The sequence below is a fragment of the Melanerpes formicivorus genome, unplaced genomic scaffold (genome assembly GCF_026170545.1).
Source record: "Melanerpes formicivorus ecotype bairdi unplaced genomic scaffold, bMelFor1.0.p_v2 SCAF_62, whole genome shotgun sequence".
Taxonomy (NCBI): Eukaryota; Metazoa; Chordata; class Aves; order Piciformes; family Picidae; genus Melanerpes; species Melanerpes formicivorus.
Genome location: NW_027142414.1, coordinates 1,302,514 through 1,327,886, shown reverse-complemented (window position 1 = coordinate 1,327,886; position 25,373 = coordinate 1,302,514). Strand labels below are relative to the sequence as shown.

Genomic DNA, 25,373 nt, shown 5'->3' with positions numbered 1-25,373 from the left:
ACCACCCTTCAGGTAGTTGTAGAGAGCAATGAGGTCTCCTCTGAGCCTCCTCATCTCCAGGCTAAACAACCCCAGCTCCCTCAGCCTCTCCTCATAGGGCTTGCGCTTGAGGCCTCTCCCCAGCCTTGTTGCTCTTCTCTGGACACATTCAAGTGTCTCAATGTCCTTCTTAAACTGAGGGGTCCAGAACTGGACACAGTACTTCCAGTGTGGCCTAACCAGTGCACCACACTAGCTTCAGGGAAAGCATTCATTTCAGTGGCACTACACAGCTTCCTATTGCATCACTAAGGAAATCTGCAATGTCCAGTGACCTCTGTCTGCTTTAAGAGTCCTTTACAGAACAAAGAAGAGTATTTTTTTTTTTGCATGATGACTTACCTTGTGCAACATAATCGCAACAAACACTATCAGCTGGACACTAGTCTGAGAAGTAGAAGCTGCTGCACCCAACGCAACACCATCAGCTGAAAGAGGAGTGCACATTCACTGATTATCCCTCAGCAGCTACAGCTGCCCCACTCCCTCAGCATCTGACCATATGAAAAATATGTTTCTTGGAGAAGACCCACTACTCAAAATGTCACTAACAATCCCATCCCAAACCAACACATGATTCACTTCCCTTTGCTAAACCACATCAATTTCAAGGGTATCAACAACCCTCCACGGGAGCTGTCTCCTATTTCCCAAGACCATAAAAACCAGAGAATCTGTTCACCATTGGCACAGTCTAACAAATTAGAACCAGATAACAATTGCCCTTATTTTGGGCTTCTGTTGAAGTGTCTTCTTGCCTAAATTTTACAATCTAAGCATTAAAAGAATTTTAATTCTTATCCGTTAATTTCCCAATCACAGAATCACCAAGGTTGGAAGAGACCTCAAAGATCATCAAGTCCCACCTGTCAATAGGAACACTATTGCAAATACTCTTTTTATCACTTTAAATGAAACAGGAAACAGCTACTGTATTAATCCTTAGTATATATACATACTTCTAGTGAGTATATTAACATCCTGACTCACCCATACAACAGCCTTCAGCAGGAGGGATTATAAACCCAGATTTACACTGCAGATACATAGTGAAAGTTTCAACATCTGCAGCACATGCACCGATTTGTCAGCCTTTACAAGTCAGTCCAAATGCGTTTCACTCACATCTTTGCCCTCCACCCTATAATGTCCCTTTTTTTCCCCCCACAAGATGCTTTTTTAAACTTAGTATTTTAACAAACACAGGCCAACTGACAAGGAACCCCAAAGGTCTTTCCTGCTACTTATTAGATGTATTAGCATCTTAACAGCAAAAGCAGCAGAAAGAACTGAAGAGGCACGGAGTGAGCACTGCACAACTTTTCTGATGGGAAAAAGAGAGTCAAAATACTGGACCCAAATAAAACTGCATGGAAAATTCTAAGCACTAGAGGATATATTCCCAGTAAGTTTTGGGTAAGATTCTTAGTTTTCCTTGCCCTCCTTTTATCCTTCCTCCTTTTTTTTTTTTTTTAACCCTATACAAAAACCCCAAAACACAACACATTCAAAACCAAAACCCAAGGGTTTCCATCACACTGGAAGATGAGCCCCACACAGCAAAGGAAGTCCTTGGAAAGTGCTAACAATAGGTCCCACGTTACCTGCAGCGTGGACTACTAGTCCCAGTGTTGTGGTGATTTTGGAGTTGCCTGATCTTGCAGCTTCTGGGTCTGAAAGAGTCACAAGGCAAATCAGGATAAAGAACACACATGCATAAGCTATGCTGGAAGAAAACAACTGTATTACTGCAAGTCTCTACCAGCTGCTTAGGCAATTAAGTTAAGAAACGAGCAGCTTCTGTATTTCTGCATTAGATTTACTGTAAAATAGTTTGATTCCTAACACCTTCAAATCACCTGAAGTTCTAGCAGCAAACAGCTGCCAGAGCCACAAAGAATTCTTTGTGGTTTACAGGATGACTGATTTAGGCAGGAGCAGTTGTTTTCCTTAATGTCCTGAAACCAAATGCTGAAGTTCTGTGCTACCTAGAAAAAGAAAAGCTAGTTTTGCATCCTCAGAACCCAGAGCTGCTCCAAGAGTCAGGATGACTTTTTCCCCACATAGCTCAATACTGGCATGTTCCTTCAGGTGACATTCTGGGGCAGTCCCTGTTGCACTGATTCTCTGGCAGTTCCTTGTAAACAATAAATTCTACTTGTCACGGCAGCAGCTGCAAAGATCTCTCTCCAACGTTACACACCACAGACGAGAAATGCAAGCAATAGAATAGAATAGAAATAACCAGGTTGGAAAAGACCTTTGAGATCATCAAGTCCAACCTATCATCCAACACTATCTAATCAACTAAACCATGGCATCAAGTGCCTCATCCAGTCTCTTCCTAAACACCTCCAGGGATGGTGACTCCACCACCTCCCTGGGCAGCCCATTCCAACAGCTAACAACTCTTTCTGTTAAGAGCTTTCTCCTCACCTCGAGCCTAAACTTCCCCTGGTGCAGCTTAAGACTGTGTCCTCTTGTTCTGGTGCTGGTTGCCTGGGAGAAGAGACCAACCTCCTCCTGGCTACAACCTCCCTTCAGGTAGTTGTAGACAGCAAGAAGGTCTGCCCTGAGCCTCCTCTTCTCCAGGCTAAACAACCCCAACTCCCTCAGCCTCTCCTCATAGGGCTGTGCTCCAAACCCCTCCCCAGCTTTTTGCCCTTCTCTGGACATGTTCCAGCAACTCAACATCTTTCTTAAACTGAGGGGCCCAGAACTGGACACAGGACTCAAGGTGTGGCCAAACCAGTGCTGAGTAGGGGGGCAGAATGACCTCCCTGCTCCTGATACAGGTCAGGATGCCATTTACCTTCTTGGCCAGCTGGGCACACTGCAGGCTCATGTTCAGCCTACTATCAACCAGCACCCCCAGGTCCCTTTCTGCCTGGCGGCTCTCCAGCCACTCTGACCCCAGCCTGTAGCACTGCATGGGGTTGTTGTGGCCAATGTGTAGAACCTGTCACTTAGATGTGTTAAATCTCATGCTCTTGGACTCTGCCCATCTGTCCAACCTGGTAAGGTCCCTCTGCAGAGCTCTCCTACCCTCTAACAGATCAACTCCTGCCCCTAGCTTGGTGTCATCTGCAAATTTACTGATGATGGACTCAATCCCCTCATCCAGATCATCAATAAAGATATTGAACAGGATGGGGCCCAGCACTGACGCCTGGGGGACACTACTAGTGCCTGGCTGCCAGCTGGATGTGGCACCAGTCACCACCACTCTCGAGGCTTGGCCCTCCAGCCAGTTCTTGTTGAGATCCAGTGCTTTGACTGCAATGGTTTTGACAATTGTCTGAGGACACACTCAGGTAGGCTAATTATACAGGGCAGCAGGGTAATAGCTGCCACTGTGAGTTGTCTAATTGGGGGTGAAGCTGTTGCAAATAATTACAGCAATGAATAGGGAAAGTAGGCCCTACACAAGTGTAGAAATTCCTTATTATTAAACTGTTTAATTCCAAACAGTTAAAGAGCCATTATTTAACTATACTAGTGGTCAGTAAGCTGATTGAAAGTGCACTTAGTTACTTTAAATCTGCACTGCCACCGGAAGAGAAAGTCAGGTTCTGTTACCTTTCTCCTGCCTGTCTGCCAACTCTCCACTCTTTATGCCAAGGCACCCATGTAGCTGCCCAATGGGTCAGATCAGGGAAGTGAGCTGGCTGAAAACAAATGTATTCCCTTTGTCCAGATAGGTCTTCTGAATTAAGGGGAGCCTATTTGAGCCATCAGTTGCATAAGGTACATTGGGTTAATAGCTATGATATACCAAATAGGATATACTCACCAAGAATATCTGAATATATTTGTTTTGGAGTGACCAAAACTAACTCAAGGAGAGAGTTTATTTTCATACCTCAATTCTGACCTACAGAATTTTTCTGGTTTAAACATAGCAAGGCCTATCCACTTGGGAAATAACAAAACTACAAGACATTGGTTCAAATGAAACAGTGTTTTACTTCAGTAGCTTTCAAAAGCATTACAAACACCACTGCTGTATGTCCTGTGACAGAGGTACAGGCCAGATAAAGCTTTATGTAATATTCTACCTTACTGTATGTACCTCTGAGACAGATCATAGTAAATTTCCTCCTGGTATTGGCTCTGATCAGAGACACAAGCAAGGGTCACAACCTGCACAAACCAAAGATTCTCCTGGCAGTTGCTCACCTCTATCCCCTCCTCATCTTCACTGCCACCGTTTCTTCTGAACAGCTCTGGAAATCAGCAAGCCATGGCTGTGGCTCTGTTTATGCTCCTCAAGTGCACACAGGCAACATAGCCCCTGCACTGGTCTCCCATCTGTGCCATCACACTAACCCCATACAAGCATTTGTGCAGCTACACTGTGAACTGCCAAGGACCCAGCTAATACATCTCTCCTCTCCTCTGTGTGTGTGTTGTACCTTTCCTTTGAGATCAATGCCTTGATTTTGAAGGGCCAAACTCCAACATCAGAGGAGATTACATGGGAGAACATGAATAGCCAAAGGCAGCAAAATACCTTTCCAGATGATAAAACACCTTTGGTGCATTTCAAGCTAGAGTCTGAGCATGAAGCTGCAGGCAGGAAACAAAGGCAACTGCAGGCATTTTTAGATTCTTCTGATGAAATTGAGAAATCTTTGGACTAAGCAGAAAATATTCTGAAGTAAGTGAGGTTCTAAACTAGTGTGGGAGTGTAGTTACAGCAAAATACCAGAGCTTACACCTAGTAATTTCTGCAATCTTTCTTGAATGTAACTTTTAGGTCATTGCAGATTTTACCTACATGTATGACAATTAAATAGGAACAACAAACAAAGGTAAGACTAACCTGAAAGCCAAAGAAGTCCCCTATGGGTGATACTGTAAACCAGATAACTCAAGTGCCAATCCCCCTCCACCCTCACACCATAGGTGCTCCTACAGTTATTTCACAGTAGAAAAGCAATCTCTCAACTGATGATCAATTCCAGGAGAGATTCCCAGCACAAACATTTCACACAGATCACCTACTGAAACTGAACACAACTGGTCAAATTCAACCACATAAAAAAAAAGGGGGGGGGGCCCCTGCTAATTAAGATTAATTGGTAGATCTCACTCAAGTGAATCTTTACTTACCATCTGTAGAATGCACATGAGAGCTGCCTATCTGATCCACCAACAGCATGAAGACAAAGCCAAGGACAAGGGATACACCAATGAAGGCATGCAACCTGGAATGGTCATGGCCGTACTCGTGTACAGCCGGCATTTCCGCTACCTTCTCAGACTCCATCACATGCTGCATCTCGCTTGCTGGGTGATGCTTCCCTGCAGGAGACAGAAGACTAAACTTGACACAGTCCTTTTTCTCTTCAATTCTGTATCTCAAAGCAGCAATCTCTAGTCAAACAAGTTAGCACTGATACAGCCCGTTGATACGGCCTACAACAGCAGCTCAGTCAGCACGCTGTCCCACAAAGGTCAGTACCACCTTAGAACCTGGAGACCAAGCCCCAGGGTTGTTTCCTTTCCCTAAACATCTTCTAATTCCATGCCTCCCCTCAAGCTGTTTACTTTGTCTACTCTGAAATTAGGTGAATTCCAACTGACTCTAAAAATCTCAGAATGGGGAAGAAGATAGCTGGATAGGTTTTTAATTAAGTTTCCAAATGATAAAATGCTTCATTTGGTGCAGAGTTCATAACTGAAAAGTATTGTCAAATCATTTCACAGGTTAGCAACAGTGACACGTGTCTAACTACAGTGACTTTGCTGCACTTTGGCCACAACAAGCCCATGCAGAGCTACAGACTGGAACTGGAGTGGCTAGAGAGCTGCCAAACAGAAAGGGACCTGGGGGTACTGATTGACAGCTGGCTGAACATGAGCCAGCAGTGTGCCCAGGTGGCCAAGAAGGCCAATGGCATCCTGGCCTGCATCAAGAATTGTGTGGCCAGCAGGAGCAGGGAAGCCCCTGTACTCTGCACTGGTTAGGCCACACCTTGAGTCCTGTGTCCAGTTCTGGGCCCCTCAGTTTAAAAAGGACATTGAGACACTTGAACGTGTCCAGAGAAGGGCAACGAGGCTGGGGAGAGGCCCTGAACACAAGCCCTATGAGGAGGGGCAGAAGGAGCTGGGATTGTTTAGCCTGGAGAAGAGGCTTAGGGGAGACCTCATTGCTATCTACAACTACCTGAAGGGTGGTTGTAGCCGGGAGGGGGTTGGTCTCTTCTCTCAAGCAACCAGAACCAGAACAAGAGGACACAGTCTCAAGCCTCAAGCTGCACCAGGGGAAGTTTAGGCTTGAGGTGAGGAGAAAGTTCTTCACAGAGAGAGTTGTTAGCCATTGGAATGTGCTGCCCAGGGAGGTGTTGGAGTCACCGTCCCTGGAGGTGTTCAAGAGGGGATTGGACATGGCACTTGGTGCCATGGTTTAGTAGTCATGAGGTGATGGGTGACAGGTTGGACTTGATGATCTTTGAGGTCTTTTCCAACCTTGCCAATTCTATGATTCTGAGAAGTTTCAGATGTTAACATCAAAATTGTGACTCTATCAAGTGATCTTCTTGCTGGAGTGCTCATATATCTTTTTGGATTAGATACAGTGGTATATCCATCCTACCACACAAAATGTTGGCACAATGCCATTACCACAGACAAAGCACATCAAAATCTGCTTGGCAGCCCTTGAAAGATTTCAAAAACATTGATTGATCAATACAGTAACTTTAGACCATGCAAGATTGCTGCCACCTGTATTAAAAAGTTAACCCTGCTCTGGATCATTTCAAGCCATAAAAAATAGCGGGTAACTTAGGGCAGTCTTTCTGAAAGTGATTATACGGTTTCACCAGCTACAACAAAAGGCTGAAGTTGCCAGAGGAATTTTATTTACCTGTAATTACAGAATCATAGAATGTTAGGGGTTGAAAGGGACCTCTAGAGAGCATCCAATCCAAGCCCCCTGCTAATGCAGGTACACCTAGATCAGGTTGCACAGGAATGTGTCCAGGCAGGTTCTGAAAGTCTCCAGAGCAGGAGATCCCACAGTCACTCTAGGCAACCAGCTCTCCAGCACCCTCCAAGTAAAGAAGTTTCTCCTTGGTAAAACACAAACCAAGGTTTCACTACATGCCTACGTAAGTTATGACCAATTAACAATCAAAAATCTCAGCCTACAAGATACAAAATTAGAAGTTATTTATTCTGTGGCTTGTGGGAAAATACAGAAGTAAATGGCTTTTGTATCAATGACAAATATGTTGCTGCGGTAACAACCAGTCTCAGAGTTAAATTACACTCCGAACTGAGAAAACAAAGACCTCTCTCTTGTTGTTTGTTTGTTTTTCTCCCAGTTACATGAATATACCTCAGTGTTCCCTTAGGCACCTTTCTAGGCTTAATTATTTACATAGATGAATTTTGGAAAGGAAAAAAAAATAAATAAAGCAAACCCAAAACCCAACTATGCACCAAAAGCTTCCATGTTACCATAATCTTAAACTGCACTTTGAATAGCCTCCTTTTCTGAGAAAACAATGCCAATTATTTTTGCCTCTTTGCAATTAGAACAAAATGTATGAAGAGAGAGATTGGCTTTAGACACCATGCTGTGAGTTTAGGAATGGAGTCTGAAATCATTCACATAAATTCTCTTTTCCACCCCCCCAAAGTAAACACTTCTGATATTACTACTGCAGGAATGGGAATTGCCTTTTTTCTCCAGACACTGAACTTTCAGTTATGGAGCATAAAACTCTGAACAGCAGACTGTAGATTTCCTATGTGAACAAGCCCCATTGAGTTAAAAAAAGCAAACATGCACAGCAATTGTATTTACTCCTAGCCATATCATTACAAGAAAAATTTAGTCCACTTAGAATTAAAATTGAATGGAGAGCAACCCACAACTACAGCTCGTTAGAGTGCACAAATTACAGTACAGTATAAAAGCATAATCAGAGGTTCTTTCACTTCCTGATCAAGGATGATTTTATATATTATCTTCTGTTAACTTTATATCTAAGCAGAGTGACATAAACATAGTAGAAACTAAACCAGGGAAAATTAAAGCATATCACCAAAACACTATTTATAACAGTGTAGAAACAGGGGGGGAAAATGGTAGCATAAGGAAAGTATCTCAATTACTTCTCTTTCTCAGATTAGCAACACCAGTACATCAGACATTTGCTAAGTTCTCCAGAACCTCCCTGTCTCCCCTGCAACCTGCTGTTGACCTGCAGACAAATCTCTGATTCTGAGCATATTGGAAAAAAACCCATACATGCTATGGTAATGAAACCACAGCTCCAAACAGAGGTAATGGGCCCTGACTACTGTGATGGGTTACACCCATCCTGAAAGCAGGGTGGAGGGGCTTGTGAGAGCCTTGCTCTCCCCAGAGGGGGTTTTCCCCTAGGAAACTGAGTTAGTCTGTTCCACTCCCCCACCCTGTCCAGCAAGCCTATAAAAAGGAAGACACTGCAGCCATTTGCTCTCTTTTACTTCTGTCTCATGGGGATGAAAGGACTAAGAGCATTGCAGCTGGCTTCCTGGTTCTCTGCCACGTGCTTGGGGCTGGTCCTCCTACCTGCTACATCCACGCTTCTTCCAAGGACTGTTGGGTTTGAATATATTTTCCCCATCCATCCTTGTTCCTAACCCTTGTGAACCCTTCCTGTTATTGTTTTATATATATATAAAAATAAAATTTTACCTCTCTACTTCCCAACTGACTCCAAATTATTTCTCTGTAGATTTGCTACCTTCCTTTTTCCTTCCTCCCGCCTTTCTTTCTTTTTTTTTTCCTTCCCTTATCTCTCCCTGTTCTTTCCCCTTCTTTTTTTTTTTCCCCCTCTCAATCAGGAAAGAGAAGGGGGAAGCAGGGGAGGAATTCTCAGCCTTGCCCCCATCTTAAAAACCAGTTAAGGCTCAAACTACTATAACTACTTAAAATAATGTCTTCACCTCTAATTGAGGTTTACCAAGGCTTTGGGGTATAAGATGTTCTCCAGTCATCTCCCTACAGGACACATGATTGCAGTTAGCTTTGAGCTATTCATTAGAGGCTGTGAAGTTTTGAGGATCAGCAACAGACTAGAAGAGGATGTTTGCATTTGGAACCACAGCATCATGGTATCACAGTATCACCAAGGTTGGAAGAGACCTCAAAGATCATCAAGTCCAACCTGTCACCACAGACCTCATGACTAGACCATGGCACCAAGTGCCACATCCAATCCCCTCTTGAACACCTCAAGGGATGGTGACTCCACCACCTCCCTGGGCAGCACATTCCAATGACAAATGACTCTCTCAGTGAAGAACTTCCTCCTCACCTCGAACCTAAACTTCCCCTGGCGCAGCTTGAGACTGTGTCCTCTTGTTCTGGTGCTGGTTGCTTGAGAGAAGAGACTAACCCCTTCCTGGCTACCCTTTCAGGTAGCTGTAGAGAGCAATGAGGTCTCCCCTGAGCCTCCTCTTCTCCAGGCTAAACAATCCCAGCTCCCTCAGCCTCTCCTCATAGGGCTTGTGCTCAAGGCCTCTCCCCAGCCTTGTTGCCCTTCTCTGGACACATTCAAGTGTCTCAATGTCCTTCTTAAACTGAGGGGCCCAGAACTGGACAGAGGACTCAAGGTGTGGCCTAAACGGTGCAGAGTACAGGGGCACAATGACTTCCCTGCTCCTGCTGGCCACACTTATTTCTAATGCAGGCCAGGATGCCATTGGCCTTCTTGGCCACCTGGGCACACTGCTAGCTCATGTTTAGGCAGCTGTCAATCAGCACCCCCAGGTCCCTCTCTGTTTGGCAGCTCTCCAGCCACTCTGACCCCAGCCTCTAGCTCTGCATGGAGTTGTTGTGGCCAAAGTGCAGCACCCGGCACTTGGATTTGTTGAATGCCATCCCATTGGACTCTGCCCATCTGTCCAGTCAGTCGAGGTCCCTCTGCAGAGCCCTTCTACCCTCTAACTGACCAACATCTGCTCCCAACTTGGTGTCATCTGCAAATTTGCTGATGACTGTCTCAAGCCCCTCATCCAGATCATCAATGAAGATATTAAAGAGGATGGGGCCCAGCACTGATGGCCTGGGGGACACCACTGGTGACTGGCCTCCAGCTGGATGTGGCACCACTCACCACCACAAGCCAGTAGGTATATGTAATGGACACCACCACCCAAGACATGCTTCCTAGTCTGTGAATTAGCCTTGTATAACCACAATTTTCAGGTAACTTAATTCCAAGATGCTCTTCAGCTTCAGAGGACAAATTCTTATGAGGAAAAGCAAGTATAAATCTATAAAACACCTCCTTCAATTGCTTTAATGAGGAGTAAATTTAACTACAAAAAGCAACTGCAAATAGTTCACAATTCCATTCTCTGCCAAAAGCATTGTACACCTCCTTTGAAGTTAAAATAACTCTTCCCAGAATAAGGAACACTAGGCATAACATGTCATAAAAGGCTGAGGTCCCATGCACAGTACAGAACCTGGCCCCACAAATGACTGGATCACCCAGGAAGCATCATTGATGCACAGCCTAATCACACTCCTCTGTCAAATCATACAAACAGGCAGTATCATGCCTATGGAAGTTTTGTGATTCTGTGATGGTTCTGTGACACATGGCTGTGAAACCCTTCCACCAACCTCATATTAAAAGCCCTAGAAACAAGCCCCCATACACGACCCAAATTAATCTTAAGCAAGGCCATCTGGGTTTGGTTCTTACCCTCCAAAACATCTTCATAAAGTGCGTGTACTCCTTCTGGCACAATGACAGCTAAAGCAGTTCCACACAGCAGCCCAGCACCCAGAACAGTCACCAACTTTAATTTCTCCTGCAACCAAGTACAAAACAAGCATCATCTTTAAGAATGAAAATGCTTTCTTTACTCTCCTTCATTAACAGAGGATGGGGCAGAGGGAGGGAGGAAATAGAGAATGATCCACAAAACCTCTCGCTGATTTTTATTCAAGAGCCCCATTTGCACAGTTCTGTATTTCTAATGATTAACTTCCTGGAAGGTGAACATATCCAGTATCTGATGCAATCAACTGGGTTAGGAAATGAAAAACAATCCATTTGACTGTTAACACCACACAAGAAATGACACGTGGCATGCTTGAAAATGGCACAAATTGCTATGGTGAGCACTAATGATTACTGGGGTCTAATTCATCCTCTAGAACCTCATACTATAAGGCCTGCAGAGGCAAGTAAATATTGGAAGTGCCTGGATTTTGAAGCATGCTTGCAACTCTATATTTTTAGCCACATTCAGAGTTTGTATTCAAATATATCTTTCCTACTAAAAATCATACTTAAACTTGCAAGTTCCCTAAAATCTCTGCTAGGTATAGTGCAAGACAAATTGCCTGTTCTCCAAAACTGCTAATCTAAGCAATAGAATACAAGAAAGAAAACTAAATTACCAGAGCAAACCCAGGAAGACAGGAGAAACAATCATGTACATGCACCTGCAGGTACAAATTCAGTGGTCGAGTGTGAGCATAAGCAGGTAAGTTTGTAACACAGAAAGGGGCTAAGAAGAGTTTAAAGACTACAGAAAGAGAAGATGAGATCAGAAAAAAGTAGCATGAGCTCTACTTTAATTTACAGGGCTAGAGAGATGGAGAAAATAGCTATGCTGTTACAAGAGTGTTACAGATAGACAAAAATGGTATTTAAGCCTAAACCAAATGTCCACTACTCTCATGAAGAAGCTTGTCCTCAGGGCTGCCATACTTCCATGGCCTTGGATTTATTAGGGCATCACTGAAGATCAGACTTGTTTTAAAAACATAGAACTGCAATAAAAAGTCATTTAAGAGAAAGATACTTTTGTACCTGAAAGATCTGACGACGTGTTCCATGTATTTAAATATATATATATGGTAAAGTTTTAGAACTACAGTATTACAGCACATGCAGCTCTCAAGTACCTGTAAAATATGGCTGAACAGCCTGGATACACCAAACAGATCCAAGCCCAAAATAATTATGAAAGGCTTACTCAAATGAGTTCAAAAAAGCCCATTTCACATCAGCCTTTTTTTTGTTTCTTAATTTTATTAGGAGATGCATAAGTGCAGAACAGTGCTTATTGTTTTTACAAACATTTCTAAGCCTTCCAGAAGTATTTTAAAAGGAGTTAAATACTGTACAGGCATTTAGGGCAATATACAATATTTCACTTGCCATGATTACTGGCCATGATGATGCCCTTTCCATTCTGCAAAACAAGAGATTTTAAAATGCATTTGGTACACAAGGTACCACACCTTTGTCCAGGGAGGTGGTGGAGTCACCATCACTGGAGGTATTTAGGAAGAGTCCTGATGGGGTGCTTGGCACCATGGTTTAGTTGATTAGATAGTGTTGGGTGATAGGTTGGACTCAGTGATCTCAAAGGTCTCTTCCAACCTGGTTAATTCTATTCTAGTCTAAATTTGCAATCAAGCCTTTAAAAAACTAAATACATGAACTTAAAACAATTATTCTTTACTATACCATAAACCCATTAACTAATTCATATTTCAGGGAAAATTTCTACAAGGTTACAACACACATATGAAGAGGTTGCAAAGTGCTTGCTATTATTAGGAAGGCTTACCTTCCCAGTTAAATTCTAATTTGGGACAAAACACTTGGAGCTATCACTACTCCCAAACTAACTCAATACTGTTTTAGCAATAGAAGAACAGTTTACTACTACTTTTTGCCTGCTTGTAACTAAAATATTGACAGGCTAACATCAAGGCCATGTACTGAAAATCCAACTACATAAACAGCTAATAGACTCTAAAACACCACAGCATTCACAACCTGTTTCTCACCATTTCTCTGAAAGCCCTTAACATCTCTCAGGTAGCAGCCACGGGATTTCAGATCCTCACAACAACTCTGTGGCACACATTTTGTGGCAGAACCATCATCTTCCATGCACAATGAGATGCTTGAGAGCTACCAAAATACTAACTACTGAGGACCTGCACACAGATTAGTGTTTGACTAAAGGGAAACCACTTGCTGGGTATCATAGTATCAGTCAGGGTTGGAAGGGACCACAAGGATCATCTAGTTCCAACCCCCTTGCCATGGGCAGGGACACCCCACACTACATCAGGCTGGCCAGAGCCTCATCCAGCCTGGTATTAAACACCCCCAGGGACAGCACCCCAACCACCTCCCTGGACAACCCATTCCAGGGCTTCACCACTCTCTTGGGGAAGAACTTTTTCCTCACCCCCAGCCTGAATCTCCCCACCTCCAGCTTCATTCCATTCCCCCTAGTCCTATCACTACCTGAGATCCTGAGAAGTCCCTCCCCAGCCTTCTTGTAGGCCCCCTTCAGATACTGCAAGGCCACAATTAGGTCACCTTGGAGCCTTCTCTTCTCCAGACTGCACAGCCCCAACTCCTTCAGTCTGTCCTCATAGGAGAGGTGCTCCAGCCCTCTGATCATCCTCGTGGCCCTTCTCTATCATTACCATGCCACCCATTCTCCTTTGTGCAGCACAATGACACAAATTGCTTAATCTTCCCCAAATAGGCAGCACTTGCATAGACTAGGAGGCTGTCAAGAGATGCACAAACAGCTTCCTGAAAACAAGCCAAATGTGACCATAAGGAAACAATTACAGCACTACTGGGGAAAATCTAAGAGATGAAAACACCTATAAAGTTTCCACAAGCACACACTATGTAATGGCAGAGCAATTACAGCTGGTAAATTGTTACACGGGGGCAATCGACATGAGAAGATAATCTTCAACACCATGAATCAGTTTTGCAAAAATACAGGATCTTACAAGGAAAAACAAGGTTATTCTCATACTGCAGCACTGCAATCTCTTTTATACATATATTCAAGACACAAAAATGATCAGAAATAATGCTGGTTTATTACTGCTGCAAAGTCAGAGTGCTGTTTGCTTTCATTGGAGCATCTGTAGATTTTAAAGATCCATAAAAAATAATACTATTTCAAGAGAAGCCTCCATCTCCTTTTCAGTATAAAAAAAAAAATACATACACACAGTGAATACAGCAATAATTGCAGACCAAAGTCATCTGGGTTTATCTAAGAGATGAAACCATTTCAGTTACAAAACCCACTTGTGTGTCTCTCGTTAAAAATACAAGCAACACAGTGAAGAGTGCTAAAAAATTCATGGGAAGAATCTTAAAACTCCTCAAATTGGCAAACTGCTCAAAACTGGGTTTAAATCTGCACACAGCACTGAAACTCTCACTTGGACCTGTCAAAAACTCACAGCTGGTTGCAGAAGGAAGCAGTCCCAGTCCAGCTACCCCCACCTGCCTATGTTACATCAGCAAGACATTCAAACTGCTAGAACTTGTTATTTTCTTTCTTTATTTATTGCACTTAGACTACAACTTAAGACACAGTCTCAAGAACTGGTGCAGTGTTGCTTCTAACCCAGAGTTAGCCCAACTCTAACTTAGGACTAAGCTGAAAGGGTACTTCCATGTACAGAAATAAAGTGACGCTCTGCTCAGCCGGTACCTTTTTACCATCAATGTTTAGTCATGCTTGGCTTTGCTGGAGTTCTACACTTCCACAGTCTCAAGCTGCGCCAGGGGAGGTTCAGACTCGAGGTGAGGAGGAAGTTCTTCACTGAGCGAGTCATTCGGCATTGGAATGGGTTGCCCAGGGAGGTGGTTGAGTCATCGACCCTGGAGGCGTTCAAGGGGAGATTGGACGTGGCACTTGGTGCCATGGTCTAGTCATGGGGTCTGCGGTGTCAGGTTGGACTCGATGATCCTCGAGGTCCTTTCCAACCTAAGTGATACTGTGATACTGTGATACTGTGAATACCCAAATCAAATTAAAATAACAGAAACTAACATGAAACAGATAAAAAAAAAGGTCATCTGAAGGAATGGATTAACATTAATGAATAATTTTACTGTTGTCCAGCATTTGGGTATCTGGGTTATATCACGTAAAGCATTTGTTTTGTCTTCTCCTTAACCAGTGTAAGTGGTCAGGGGCAGAAGGCATTTGTCCTCACTAAGGAAACTGCAAAACCTTTTGCAAGCCACAGAATGCAAAGACCAAACAGTCCTTTCAGTTTGAAATTGTTGTGGTAGAGACCTAAGCAATCATTTGAAATAAACCAATTCTAACTTCTAATTAGACACTTCCAGGATTAGCTAGCACTTGCACATAATTTGCAGAGAGATTCCATCCCTTTGTTAATCCATCATAGCCTGTGGATCCCTAAAATACATAACTTAAAAGAAGTGTAAAACTGAGTCAAGAATTTCTGAGAATTTGAGGTATCACAATAAACTGGACTGCATGTGTATATGCACACACAAAAGGCTAATGATTGCTGCTTGTGCAGAAGTGATAGGTTTGGATCCACAACACATTTGTATTCCTCCAGCTGTTGGGATCCCAAAAGGTTTCAAACCCGAAAGGTTTCTGAGCCCACTGAGTCAGCTATATTAAGATCCATAAATCAAGAGTTCCCAAGCAAATCTTCATGCAACACTGGATATCAAGTCAGAGAAACAGGTGACTATTAAGCACATATATGAGGAAATGCAAAATTAAATAAGATAAGATGGTTGAGGCCCTGTCCCTGGAGGTGTTTAAGCCCAGGCTGGATGAGGCTCTGGCCAGCCTGATCTAGTGCAGGGTGTCCCTGCCCATGGCAGGGGGGTTGGAACTAGATGATCCTTGTGGTCCCTTCCAACCCTGATTGATACTATGATACTATTAGCATGCTAGGCACTGTTCTCAGCAAATCTGCAAGAAAACTCTTTGTAAGCTTCAGGACAAAAGTTAAGTTTTAAAGAGCAAGGCAGTAGAAACAACAGCACTGAAGACATGCAAGGGAAGGTCCACCAAAGCATCAGATGAAGCACTGGCAAAACAGAACTATGCTAATGTTTATCCAAACACTTCAGAAGAGATTATCATGCTTCAAACCCTGCAGTGGAATTACACCTTTACCAAAATGAACAGCCTCTCCTTCCATGCTGCTCCCAGTCTACTGCTCCCAAAGCTTCCCAGAAATGGTGAGACCAAAGGGCAAGTATAACCAACTCTGTGACTCGATGGAACAAGTCACATCTCCCTTCCAGCACTTTGCTTTCCAAAAGAAGCACTGCTCCCAGCAGGAACAGAAAACCTAAGAGAGATTCTACTACCTCAGAACAATTAAAATTGCACTACACCACGCCTTGACACAACAGTTATAACTTAGGGGAGAACCCTCAGGCATCAGAGGGCATTAAGAGACTTTCAGAGACTGGAACACTCATGACCTCATCACCAATCATTTCTTAGAAGCACTTAAACGTGTACTTCTGAACTCCTTCACTAGTTGGAAACTCACTGAATCTACAGAAGTCTCCCTCTCCTGTAAGAATCACAGAACCACAGAATGGTTTGCATTGAAAGGGAACCTAAATTATCATGTAGTTCCCAACTCCCTGGGACACATTCTGCTAGACCACATTGCTTAAAGCTCCATTCAACCTGCCCTTGAACACTTCCAGGGAGGGGAATCACATCCCTGGACCACTTTTTCCAGTGTCTCACCACCCTCAAAGTCAGAACTTCTTTCCAATATCTAACCTAAATGTACTCTCAGCTTAAAACCACTGTCCCTTGTCCTATGATTACATGCCCTTGTAAAACAGTTCCTCAGGTTTCCTGTAGGTCCTCTTTAAGTACTGGAAGGCCACTATAAGGTCTCCCTGGACCCTTTCCTTCTCCAGACTGAACAACCCCAACTCTCTCAACTTGTCTTCACAGGAGAGATGTTCCAGCTTCCTGATGACCTTTGTGGTCCACCTCTGGACTCACTCTGACAGGTCTATGTCTTTTTTATATTGGGGGCCCCAGAGGTGAACACAGTCCACCAGAAGAGTGAAATATCTTATGTATCCAAGATATTTTTCTTTTAAAATGAGTTGGGTTACAGGGGAGAGTAACATAACTTGAAGTTGCACCGTAATCAAAGAGCTAATATTTCATTTTCAGCAGCACAAGCTAAGAATAAAATTATGAACCAAAGTTTTCTGGGAACATTTGTGGAATTGTTTATAAAAGCCCTAATTTGAGTAGCCCATTGGCACATAATAACCAGCTAAAACTCTGACTTCAGCAGTTTCTGACACAAGCTTTTAAGAATATCCATAGCTAGTTCACAGCATGTCTTTTTACTACGGGCAGAGACTTTACTTCATCTGTAGCTTAGACACTTGGTTAAAATCTTGACATGTTTAAATGGCTTTTATACACACTGTAGAACAATTTCACAGCACAATTATGAGTGAAAAATAACATCACATTCACAACTGCCTTAAAAACTGTTTAAACTGAAACATTCCCTCTAACAGCAAGGGGCCAGCCCGAGCTCCTCCTGGCAAAGCTCTCCACCTAGTTTTCTCCCTTAGCAACCAACCAGCAGTTTGGCGAAGCTGTCTTACCTCGGAAAAATTAACTGCCAAGGGGATAATTCCTGCCACATAGCAGGCGACCAGCATGGCCAAAGACAGCAGGAAGATGGAGCGGAAGTCATCCATTTTGCTGCTTTCTGTCCGGTCCCTTAAAGTGAAATTCGACAGCAACTTTTCCACCTCGCCCCCACGCTTTAACCCGTGCATACACCGAGTTGCCAAGAAAGGCCTTCAGCCATGTCTCTTGCCTGGCGGCTCCGGCCGGCTCGGCACCCAGTGGCAGCCCCTCTGGGCCTGGCGTGTCAGTCGCTACTGCGCCGGGGCCGCCCGACACCGTTGCAGGGGGCGGGCAGGGTGACACCTGCACGGCTAGGAGTCGGGAACCGCCCGGCCCTGGTGCAGGCAGGCCCGGCCCTCGCCTGAGACAACGGAACCTTCCCTGCACCCCACCGACCCCAGAGAGGGAAGCAGTGAGCGCCAAGGTAACTCCTTACAGACGGGCGGCCAGAAGCGGGCCGCGTCCGCGGGGAGACAGCGGGACCGGTACGCGCCTCCCCTCAACCCACACCACCCCCGCCGCTGCCTCGGAAGCCAAGTGGCACCTCCAGCACACAGCGCTTCCCCTTCCGGGTCACGTCGCGCCCCACACTCGTTGGCATTACCCATACTGGCTTCCCGACTTCAAGATGGCGGACAAGGTGGCGATTGCTCTGCAACCTTCGCAGGCGCTCGACGGGGAGGGGCGGTTCCCCTCATCAAAGATGGCCGCGAGCCGCGCCCCGCCCCCTCCAGCCTGGCGCGGCTAACTGCTCCCGGCATCCTCAGCGCGCCGCCGTGTGGCGGTCTGACATAGGCCTGGGCGTTGCGCTTATGCGCACGCGCGAGCGACACTCTGCCGCAGCACGCTCTATGGTCAGCCGTTAGAGCTGCGCTTCCGGCGGGCGCGGCGGGTTGTGGGTGATCGTCGCGCGCCTCTTCTCCGCGGCGGTGCTGAGGAGCGGGAGCCGTGATGGTGAGCGGGGCGAGCGGCTGGCTGGGCCCCGCGGCTCCCCGCGCTTCTCTGGGGGAGGGGCGGGCGCCTTCCAGGCTGCTTTCCCGTCCCGCCTGGGCCAAAGGGCGGGCGCGGGCGCTGCGGGCGGGAAGGCGCGGCGGGGAGTGGGGAAGGCCGCGGTCGTCGCTCCCAGACTCTGGCGAGCAACAGCACGTGCTGGCGGGCTAGCGGCCTGCGAAGGGCCGGCCCCGCCGCCGCCGGAGCCTCCCCTGCAGGAAGCGGGATCGCTCTCGGGGAGGGAGAGAGGCGGGAGTCTTCCCGGAGGCCCTGGCGTGGAGCGGCCTTGCTCGGGGGCTTCACCCCCTTTTGAGGGCGCCTCTGGGAGTGAGGCTCTGCCTGGCGGGCGATCCATCGAGTGCGCGCCTACCTTAAATGGCTGATTTGCTTTTATTGAAGCAGTCGCCGCGCGTACTGCTCTCCCTGCTCCTCCCCAGCACTTGGAGGAGAGCAAGGCGGTAGCTTGCCCTGGTGGGCTGTTTGAACGGCACAGCGAAGCACAAAGGCCTGCCAATCACAGCAGTTTGTCGCGTTCATCTAATAAATTTGAATGTGGTGAGGCAAATGGTCCTGCAATAGCCGCTTCTAGCTTTGCAGGAAAGTTCTACATCTGTCTGGCACTTGCTCAAAAGCACTTAGTTTCTGCTAAGATGAGCAGTCCCTCTTGTCCGAAGTGAAAGGTGGCACTTAAACCACTTTATCTGCCTAGCAGAAGTAACTAAAAGGCACTTAAGTGTGTGTAACACTACTTGCAGTTACATCACTGCACATCTTATTCTTGCACTACTTGTTTACCTTCTTTTTAAAACCGGAAGGGTTTCGTTGTTTGGTTTTTTGTTTGTTTGTTTACTTTATTGTTGAATGGACTACAATTAGTGGAAGCCTCTTTGGGCAGATTGTGCCTGGCTTTCTAAAGAAGCTGAAAATTGCTGTAATACAAACCAGCGTCTCATGCAGTGTCCTGCTTAACAGCACCCTGTACAACTGTGATTTTAAAGAAAATGAAAGAAAACTCAACATAAGCATCAGAGAATCGTTTTGATAATACCTTTAAGGTCATAAAATTCAACCATTAACTCATCACTGCCAAGTCCACCACTAAACCGTGTCCCTAAGCACCATGTTTGCAAGAGTCCACGGTGGGCTTTGGTAAATAACCTGACCTTAATGTGAGAATGCTTATGGATCTACCTTTATTTTGCCTTGTTTGTTTCCTAACAAGATTTACACATGTAGGAGAACATAATAGTTATTAATCACATTGAGTTTTGTCCTGTCACACAGGCACCTCTTCCATAGGGAAGGTAATACTTGGAGGGAGCTTTTGTCAGGCATCTGAACTTGTCCATTTTTATCTAATCAAACAATTTCTGGTTTTGGCCTTTAAGGTAAAATAATGGGAACTTCCCAAGGAAATGTTTGGGATGTAATTTTTATAATTTCCAGGCCTGTATCTGATTACAGGTATTACAAAGTGTCTGAAGTGACAAATGGTTTAAAGTGAGAAGCCCAAGTAATCTCTGCAGTAAAGGTCTGAAAGAGCTGGCTTGTGTGTCTGGCTCCCTGATTTTTGGTTTTTGTTTCTGTAATCTAATTACTGGGGTAGTTTCAGGATGTACACATTCATTTAGTGGGAGAATTAGCCTAGGTATTTACAGGCCAGAAAGCCTAAAATGATTCTGAGACACCAATTGAAGCATTCAGTTCTGTAACTGCTGAACTGCCAGTTCAGTTTTAGCTGTGCTCTCCTAGGTTTTGCCAAACAGACAAATTGTTTTAATACCAAGTTTAGTTGAAAGCTATAAATAGGTGTGTGTAATCAGACACCACAAATGTAGTTTGCAAGGCATTCTGATGCTGAAATCCCACAGCTAGTTTTGGAACACTGACTGAACTGGCCAGTACACCTCTACCATTGTCATTACTAAGAGATCCTTAGATGCTCCCAATAAATCAGAGCTGCAGGTGCTGGAACCAAGCCTTGTCATCACTGACCAGCAAATAAAAATGATAGTGCTGGGAAAAGTATTTTATAATAAAGTTTGGCAGTCATTTGGACTCTTGGGTGAGACAGGCCTGATCAAGTGCAATGCACTTAGGAACAGCCAGATACCAGCCAGAATTGAGAACTATCCCAGGCACATGCATAGTATAAAAATGTGTCTTTTCTTACACATTCCTTGGAAATTCTAATGTTTACCTTTTTTTTTTAACCTGTCACTGAATTTGATGAACACTGAGCCTGCTGTCTTCACTGATAGCCCAAAGTGTGGGTCAAGAGGGTATTTTTTATCAGCAGTTAAGTCATTTAAGCCAAATAAAACACCAAAGTGTATGTTTCCACTGTCTCACTCTGCAGTTGCTTCCATGAATATTACATATTGTCTGCTCACCTCGTGTATTAGCCTTGAAAATGATCCAGTTAGCAGCACTGGAAGTGGTGCTTTGTAAGCATGCTTGCGAAGTTTTCTGTGCTGTGTAACCTGTTAATTAGATCACAGATTGTGTACACTTCAAATGCCTTACTTGCTGTTTGCTCAAAGTGGTCGCTGTAGCCAAGTGAAAAATATGACACAAGTAATGCAAGCCCCAGATTGTACAGCCATCCTCAGTCTTCCCTGCAGAAGAACAAGCACACACACTCTCACATTTGCAACAGTTCTCTGTGCCATAAGTGCTGCTTCAAACTCACCAAAGTATCAAAATTCAGTGCATCTGTTTGTCAGGAAGTAATCTCCAATATGAAGTGCAGATTTGCTGTATAATTTGTGTTGCCTTTAAGTTCAATGAACTGTTGAGCTGTTCCTGTTACAATCTCTTAAGGTCAGACTGACAGCAAAGTTAAGTTTGACTCCCTCTTTGCTCTAGTCAGCATATTTAAAACCTTACTGGCAGCTTGCATTTGGAATAAAAGGAGTAAATGCAACAGTGGCAGAGGTTTTACACATTTCCTTCACTGTTTTACTTCTGTGTTTAAATAGAAACCACCATTTCCACAGTATTTTTTTGTCAGAGTGGTTGCTTCACTGTCAGTTTTGCACGTTTTAAAGTTAAGTGAGGATCAACAGGAAGGATGGAAAACAAAAACTAACACATTGTATACGAACAGTAAATGCTGTTTGGAAAATGCCTTCATTGATAGTTCGGTGGTTTAATAGCATGCTTCTTTTTAGTGCTTCATTCAGATACATAACTTCTATGCAAAATCATTTAAATCTTGCAAGTAACCTGTTTTCTTGGGTTTGTTTTTCAGTCTCACACAATTCTACTTGTCCAGCCTACCAAGAGGCCAGAAGGCAGAACATATGCTGACTATGAATCGGTGAACGAATGCATGGAAGGTGGGTACAGGCATGGTAGTCAAGAATTGTGGGTCAAACCCCCTGTTTGACAAGTTCCCAAACACCACAGCTGTAAGATTTACATGTGGAAGCTCACTTCACATTAAAAATTCTAACCTGAAGAGATTCTGAGAGGCAAACAAAAGCATAACAAAGACCACGTAAAGCCTCTGCGCACACTTGAGTATTTTATTCTTCTTCAGTATACCAGAATTATTCATGGCCTAGCTTAAATAAAACTGAGTGAAGTTCATGTACAAGCTTGTGCTGTCACTTTTACCTCGGTAACCCTGTTTAATCAAGAATGATCTTTCTCCTGAGATTTGAGTAGCTTCATTTGACATGAACACTTCTCTTCCTCAGGTGTTTGTATGGTAGGAATATACATTGCAACTGCTGTCTGAGAAGGAATTTCATGGTTCTGATGCAACTTTGTGTATGGGAAGCTATATCTTTGAAAGTACTAAAAAGCTTTTTCCTCTAGAGGATGATAATGCTTCCTGCCCTGCATCTCATCTGATTTTATAGTAGTATATTTCAGTACAAATAACTAGACCAAAGTATTTCAGCTCTGCAATCTCTGAGTTAAGAAGTTTGTCTGTTTTCATAGCAGTCATCTCTGAACTTTCCTGATGCCTGTAGTTCAGTAGCTGAAAAAGTTTCAGTAGGTAGAGTTGTTGAGTGTTTAATATCACTTTGCTAATCTTGCTTCTCCATAGGAGTCTGTAAAATGTATGAGGAGCATCTGAAGAGAATGAATCCCAACAGTCCGTCCATTACATACGATATCAGCCAGTTGTTTGACTTCATCGATGACTTGGCAGACCTCAGCTGTCTCGTGTAAGTTCAGTTGCAAAAGTCCTTTCCACTGACTTAGAGAAGTCCAATTAACTGAGTTGAAACAAAGTATCTCTATAAAAAGCTTAGAAAGTGATGGTTCCACTCAGATTGGTCATGTTGAAGCTTGCAGCATTTCAGGTCTTTCAGCAACATATTTCATTAATGCTAGAACCTCTTTAAAAACAAAGGCAGACCTGTATCTGCTCTGCCTTTGTCTGATTCTTAAGGAGGCAGAATGATTACAGGAGGTCATTCAATAGGCTTTTACTGTACTAGTACAGCTCTCTACAGAAATACATTGTGGCTGACTGTTCATTTGATCAAGATACAGCAAGATGGAAGTTTACATAAGTCACTTCATTAAGGAACAGATCAGTCCTCCAGAGAGCCTTAGATAATTAAGTGTTGTGAATACATTATCTCCAGTTCTCATCTGTGCATTAAATTGCAGGCAAGCAGTGATGGTCTTAGGTGCTTTCCCTTCTGACCACACTGTGAAATCTAATGTTGCATTTCATTATTTAGGACATAACATGGTAACTTAATCCCTTCCTGCAGATAATGAGTACTCTCCATACCTTGAATTTCAAGGTAATGGTTTGATAGGACAGTGGTACCAACTGTGCAGAAATTCTGTGGGAATAAGGATACAAATCCCATATTCAGACACAGCATTCAGCTTCTGAGTCTCAACATTCCGGAAACTTTATCCCACTGAGCATCTGGTGAGGACATTACTGCAGCTGTACTACTCCATCTGAAATCCTATTGCACATGCCTTTGTGGCTGCACAGTGAGCAGCCCTTGCCAGATAATTTCAGTTTAAAAGCAAAAGCTCTTTTAAAAAGCCTCTGTGCATCACATTGCTTTCCTTTGCATTTTGACCTACGTACAGAGCCTGTGTTACAGATGGTGGCTTAATTACAACTGCCATTTAACACAGTTTCCAGTAAAGTGGAACAGGATTGTAGTTTCTTTAGTTACCTTGTCCCTAGACATTCTGCCACATTTTGTTTTCAGCTGTCATAGTGCTGGGCTGGTGAAGTGAAATACATTCTTTGTTTACTTTATCTAGCAGCCTGAGGCTATTTGCTTTAGGAAATAGCAACTGTTTTCTGGTAGTCTAGAACCTTTCTTAATGAGGCTTGTCAGCTTGGTGTTATGATGTACTTCAGCTCATAGTTTTCCACCAGATGGCACATGTAGCACAGTGTATCAGACGTGTCTTGTGCTGGTGGAGATTCCTGAAGTACTTGCTATCTGTTCTTGCTTTGCTGTGCTATGAATAGCCAGGGGTGGGGGCAGAAACCAGTAATTTTCCCTGAAATTAGCATTTCTTAATACTGCACTGGAACTACAACTCACTATCACTGTAGCAGTATACACTGAAACTTTAAACCAGTCTTGCTGGGCTTCAAATAACAAGGCTTTCACAGAACCACTCTTTTTCCCCCCCTCTCTAGTTACCGTGCTGATACTCAGACATACCAACCGTACAACAAAGACTGGATAAAGGAGAAGATCTACGTCCTTCTCCGCAGGCAGGCCCAGCAAGCAAGCAAATAATGGAGGCACCATCATTACATGGGTTTGGGGGAGGGCTTGGACAACAGGTGTGTACAGAGTGTAGTAGTGAACGTTTTGTATTATAGTCATCCTGTTGCCATCTTGTTAAACTCTTTAGCCAGGGCTGAATGTATTGTTAGAGATGAAAGGATTTGTTGGATTTGACTTTTTCCCCCCCATCACCACCCCCTCCCCAGTGTAAATGGTGAAGAAAATGCAACATCTTCAGAGTTTTGTCTTTTTTTTTTTCCTTCCTCTGGTTAGCTAATGGTCCTACTTTATTTGAACCCCTGGGGCTGTTCACATTATACTTCACCACATTCACTGTATGTGCCCTCGTGGGATTTCCAACGTTTAGTTATATCCTTGAGACTGTCTTAATGGGGAATAAAAAAATACCCTTTAGTTAAACTTGAGTGATGTATTTTGTGGGGTTTGCCAAACAAATGAAAGAAAAGAACAAATTAAATGTTTCTTTCCTGTTTGCCCAGAAACAGGGCTTAAAAGTTTATGTGAGCTGAACCAGCAGTTGTTGGTTATATTACAGAATGGCTCAAATTTTCTCCTGCCAAGTTAGCTTCACTGACCTAGTCTTAAATACTGTCTTTCCTGAGGATCTTTGGGAAACAGTAACCCACTTGCAGTTACATTCAGGTAAGGGTGTCTGCTCTAGGACAGGTGATGCTAAGAGCAGGCTGAATGTACCACATCACAGGCCTCACAAGTTTAGTGTACTTCCAACCTTTTCCCAAGGAAATAGGCAAAGAAAATTGTTTTGATGGTGATATGCCCCAAACTGTATATCCTCTTTAAAAGGATAAGGACATAACTGTTAGCATGCACTATGGAGTTTTATCTACTCCTGGATATCTTGAATGCCAATCTCTGTTACTTTACTCTAGTGATAAAGTTTGGATTGGGGAAAAATTAGACTAGAAATTATACAGGTAGAAGAGCAAAGCTAACCTGGCACTCTGTGCCTTTGCATTAGTTCAGTTTGCATATTGTAGGTACAGATTTGAGTCTTAGGCTGTGAAGGTGTACTCAGCAAGAAGCAGTTCCAGGATTAACAGAGGAATGCAATTCTCTGCAGTGCACTTCACTTCC

At 44.0% G+C, this 25,373-nt stretch overlaps 2 protein-coding genes across 4 annotated transcripts in view; one reads left to right on the top strand and one right to left on the bottom strand.

Annotated features, from left to right (window-relative positions):
• SLC39A9 (solute carrier family 39 member 9) overlaps positions 1-18,172 on the bottom strand; it is a 32,241-nt gene extending 14,069 nt beyond the window's left edge. Inside the window, exons 1-5 of one of the 3 annotated variants that reach the window (XM_068162100.1) lie at positions 18,134-18,172; positions 10,758-10,866; positions 5,155-5,346; positions 1,644-1,712; positions 382-467 (exon numbers count right to left, since the gene is read on the bottom strand). In XM_068162100.1, the coding sequence (XP_068018201.1) occupies positions 382-467; positions 1,644-1,712; positions 5,155-5,323 (324 nt within the window). In that variant the 5' untranslated portion in view covers positions 5,324-5,346; positions 10,758-10,866; positions 18,134-18,172. Of the gene's footprint in view, positions 1-381; positions 468-1,643; positions 1,713-5,154; positions 5,347-10,757; positions 10,867-10,983; positions 11,454-17,501; positions 18,084-18,133 lie in introns of those variants that run through there. The other 2 variants (XM_068162098.1, XM_068162099.1) reach the window with 2 other exon arrangements.
• Positions 18,173-18,375: 203 nt separating this feature from the next.
• ERH (ERH mRNA splicing and mitosis factor) lies at positions 18,376-24,677 on the top strand. The gene is made up of 4 exons (XM_068162097.1): positions 18,376-18,483; positions 21,773-21,860; positions 22,580-22,700; positions 24,164-24,677. The coding sequence occupies exons 1-4, from the start codon at positions 18,481-18,483 to the stop codon at positions 24,264-24,266; spliced, it is 315 nt and encodes a 104-aa protein (XP_068018198.1). The 5' UTR covers positions 18,376-18,480; the 3' UTR covers positions 24,267-24,677.
• Positions 24,678-25,373: the final 696 nt, after the last annotated feature.

What these genes read in the sequence shown, in the direction of transcription:
- ERH (XM_068162097.1), top strand. An exon ending in GGTGAACGAATGCATGGAAG is followed by an intron (nt 21,861 to 22,579) that starts GTGGGTACAGGC and finishes GCTTCTCCATAG; the next exon opens with GAGTCTGTAAAATGTATGAG. An exon ending in GCAGACCTCAGCTGTCTCGT is followed by an intron (nt 22,701 to 24,163) that starts GTAAGTTCAGTT and finishes CCCCCTCTCTAG; the next exon opens with TTACCGTGCTGATACTCAGA.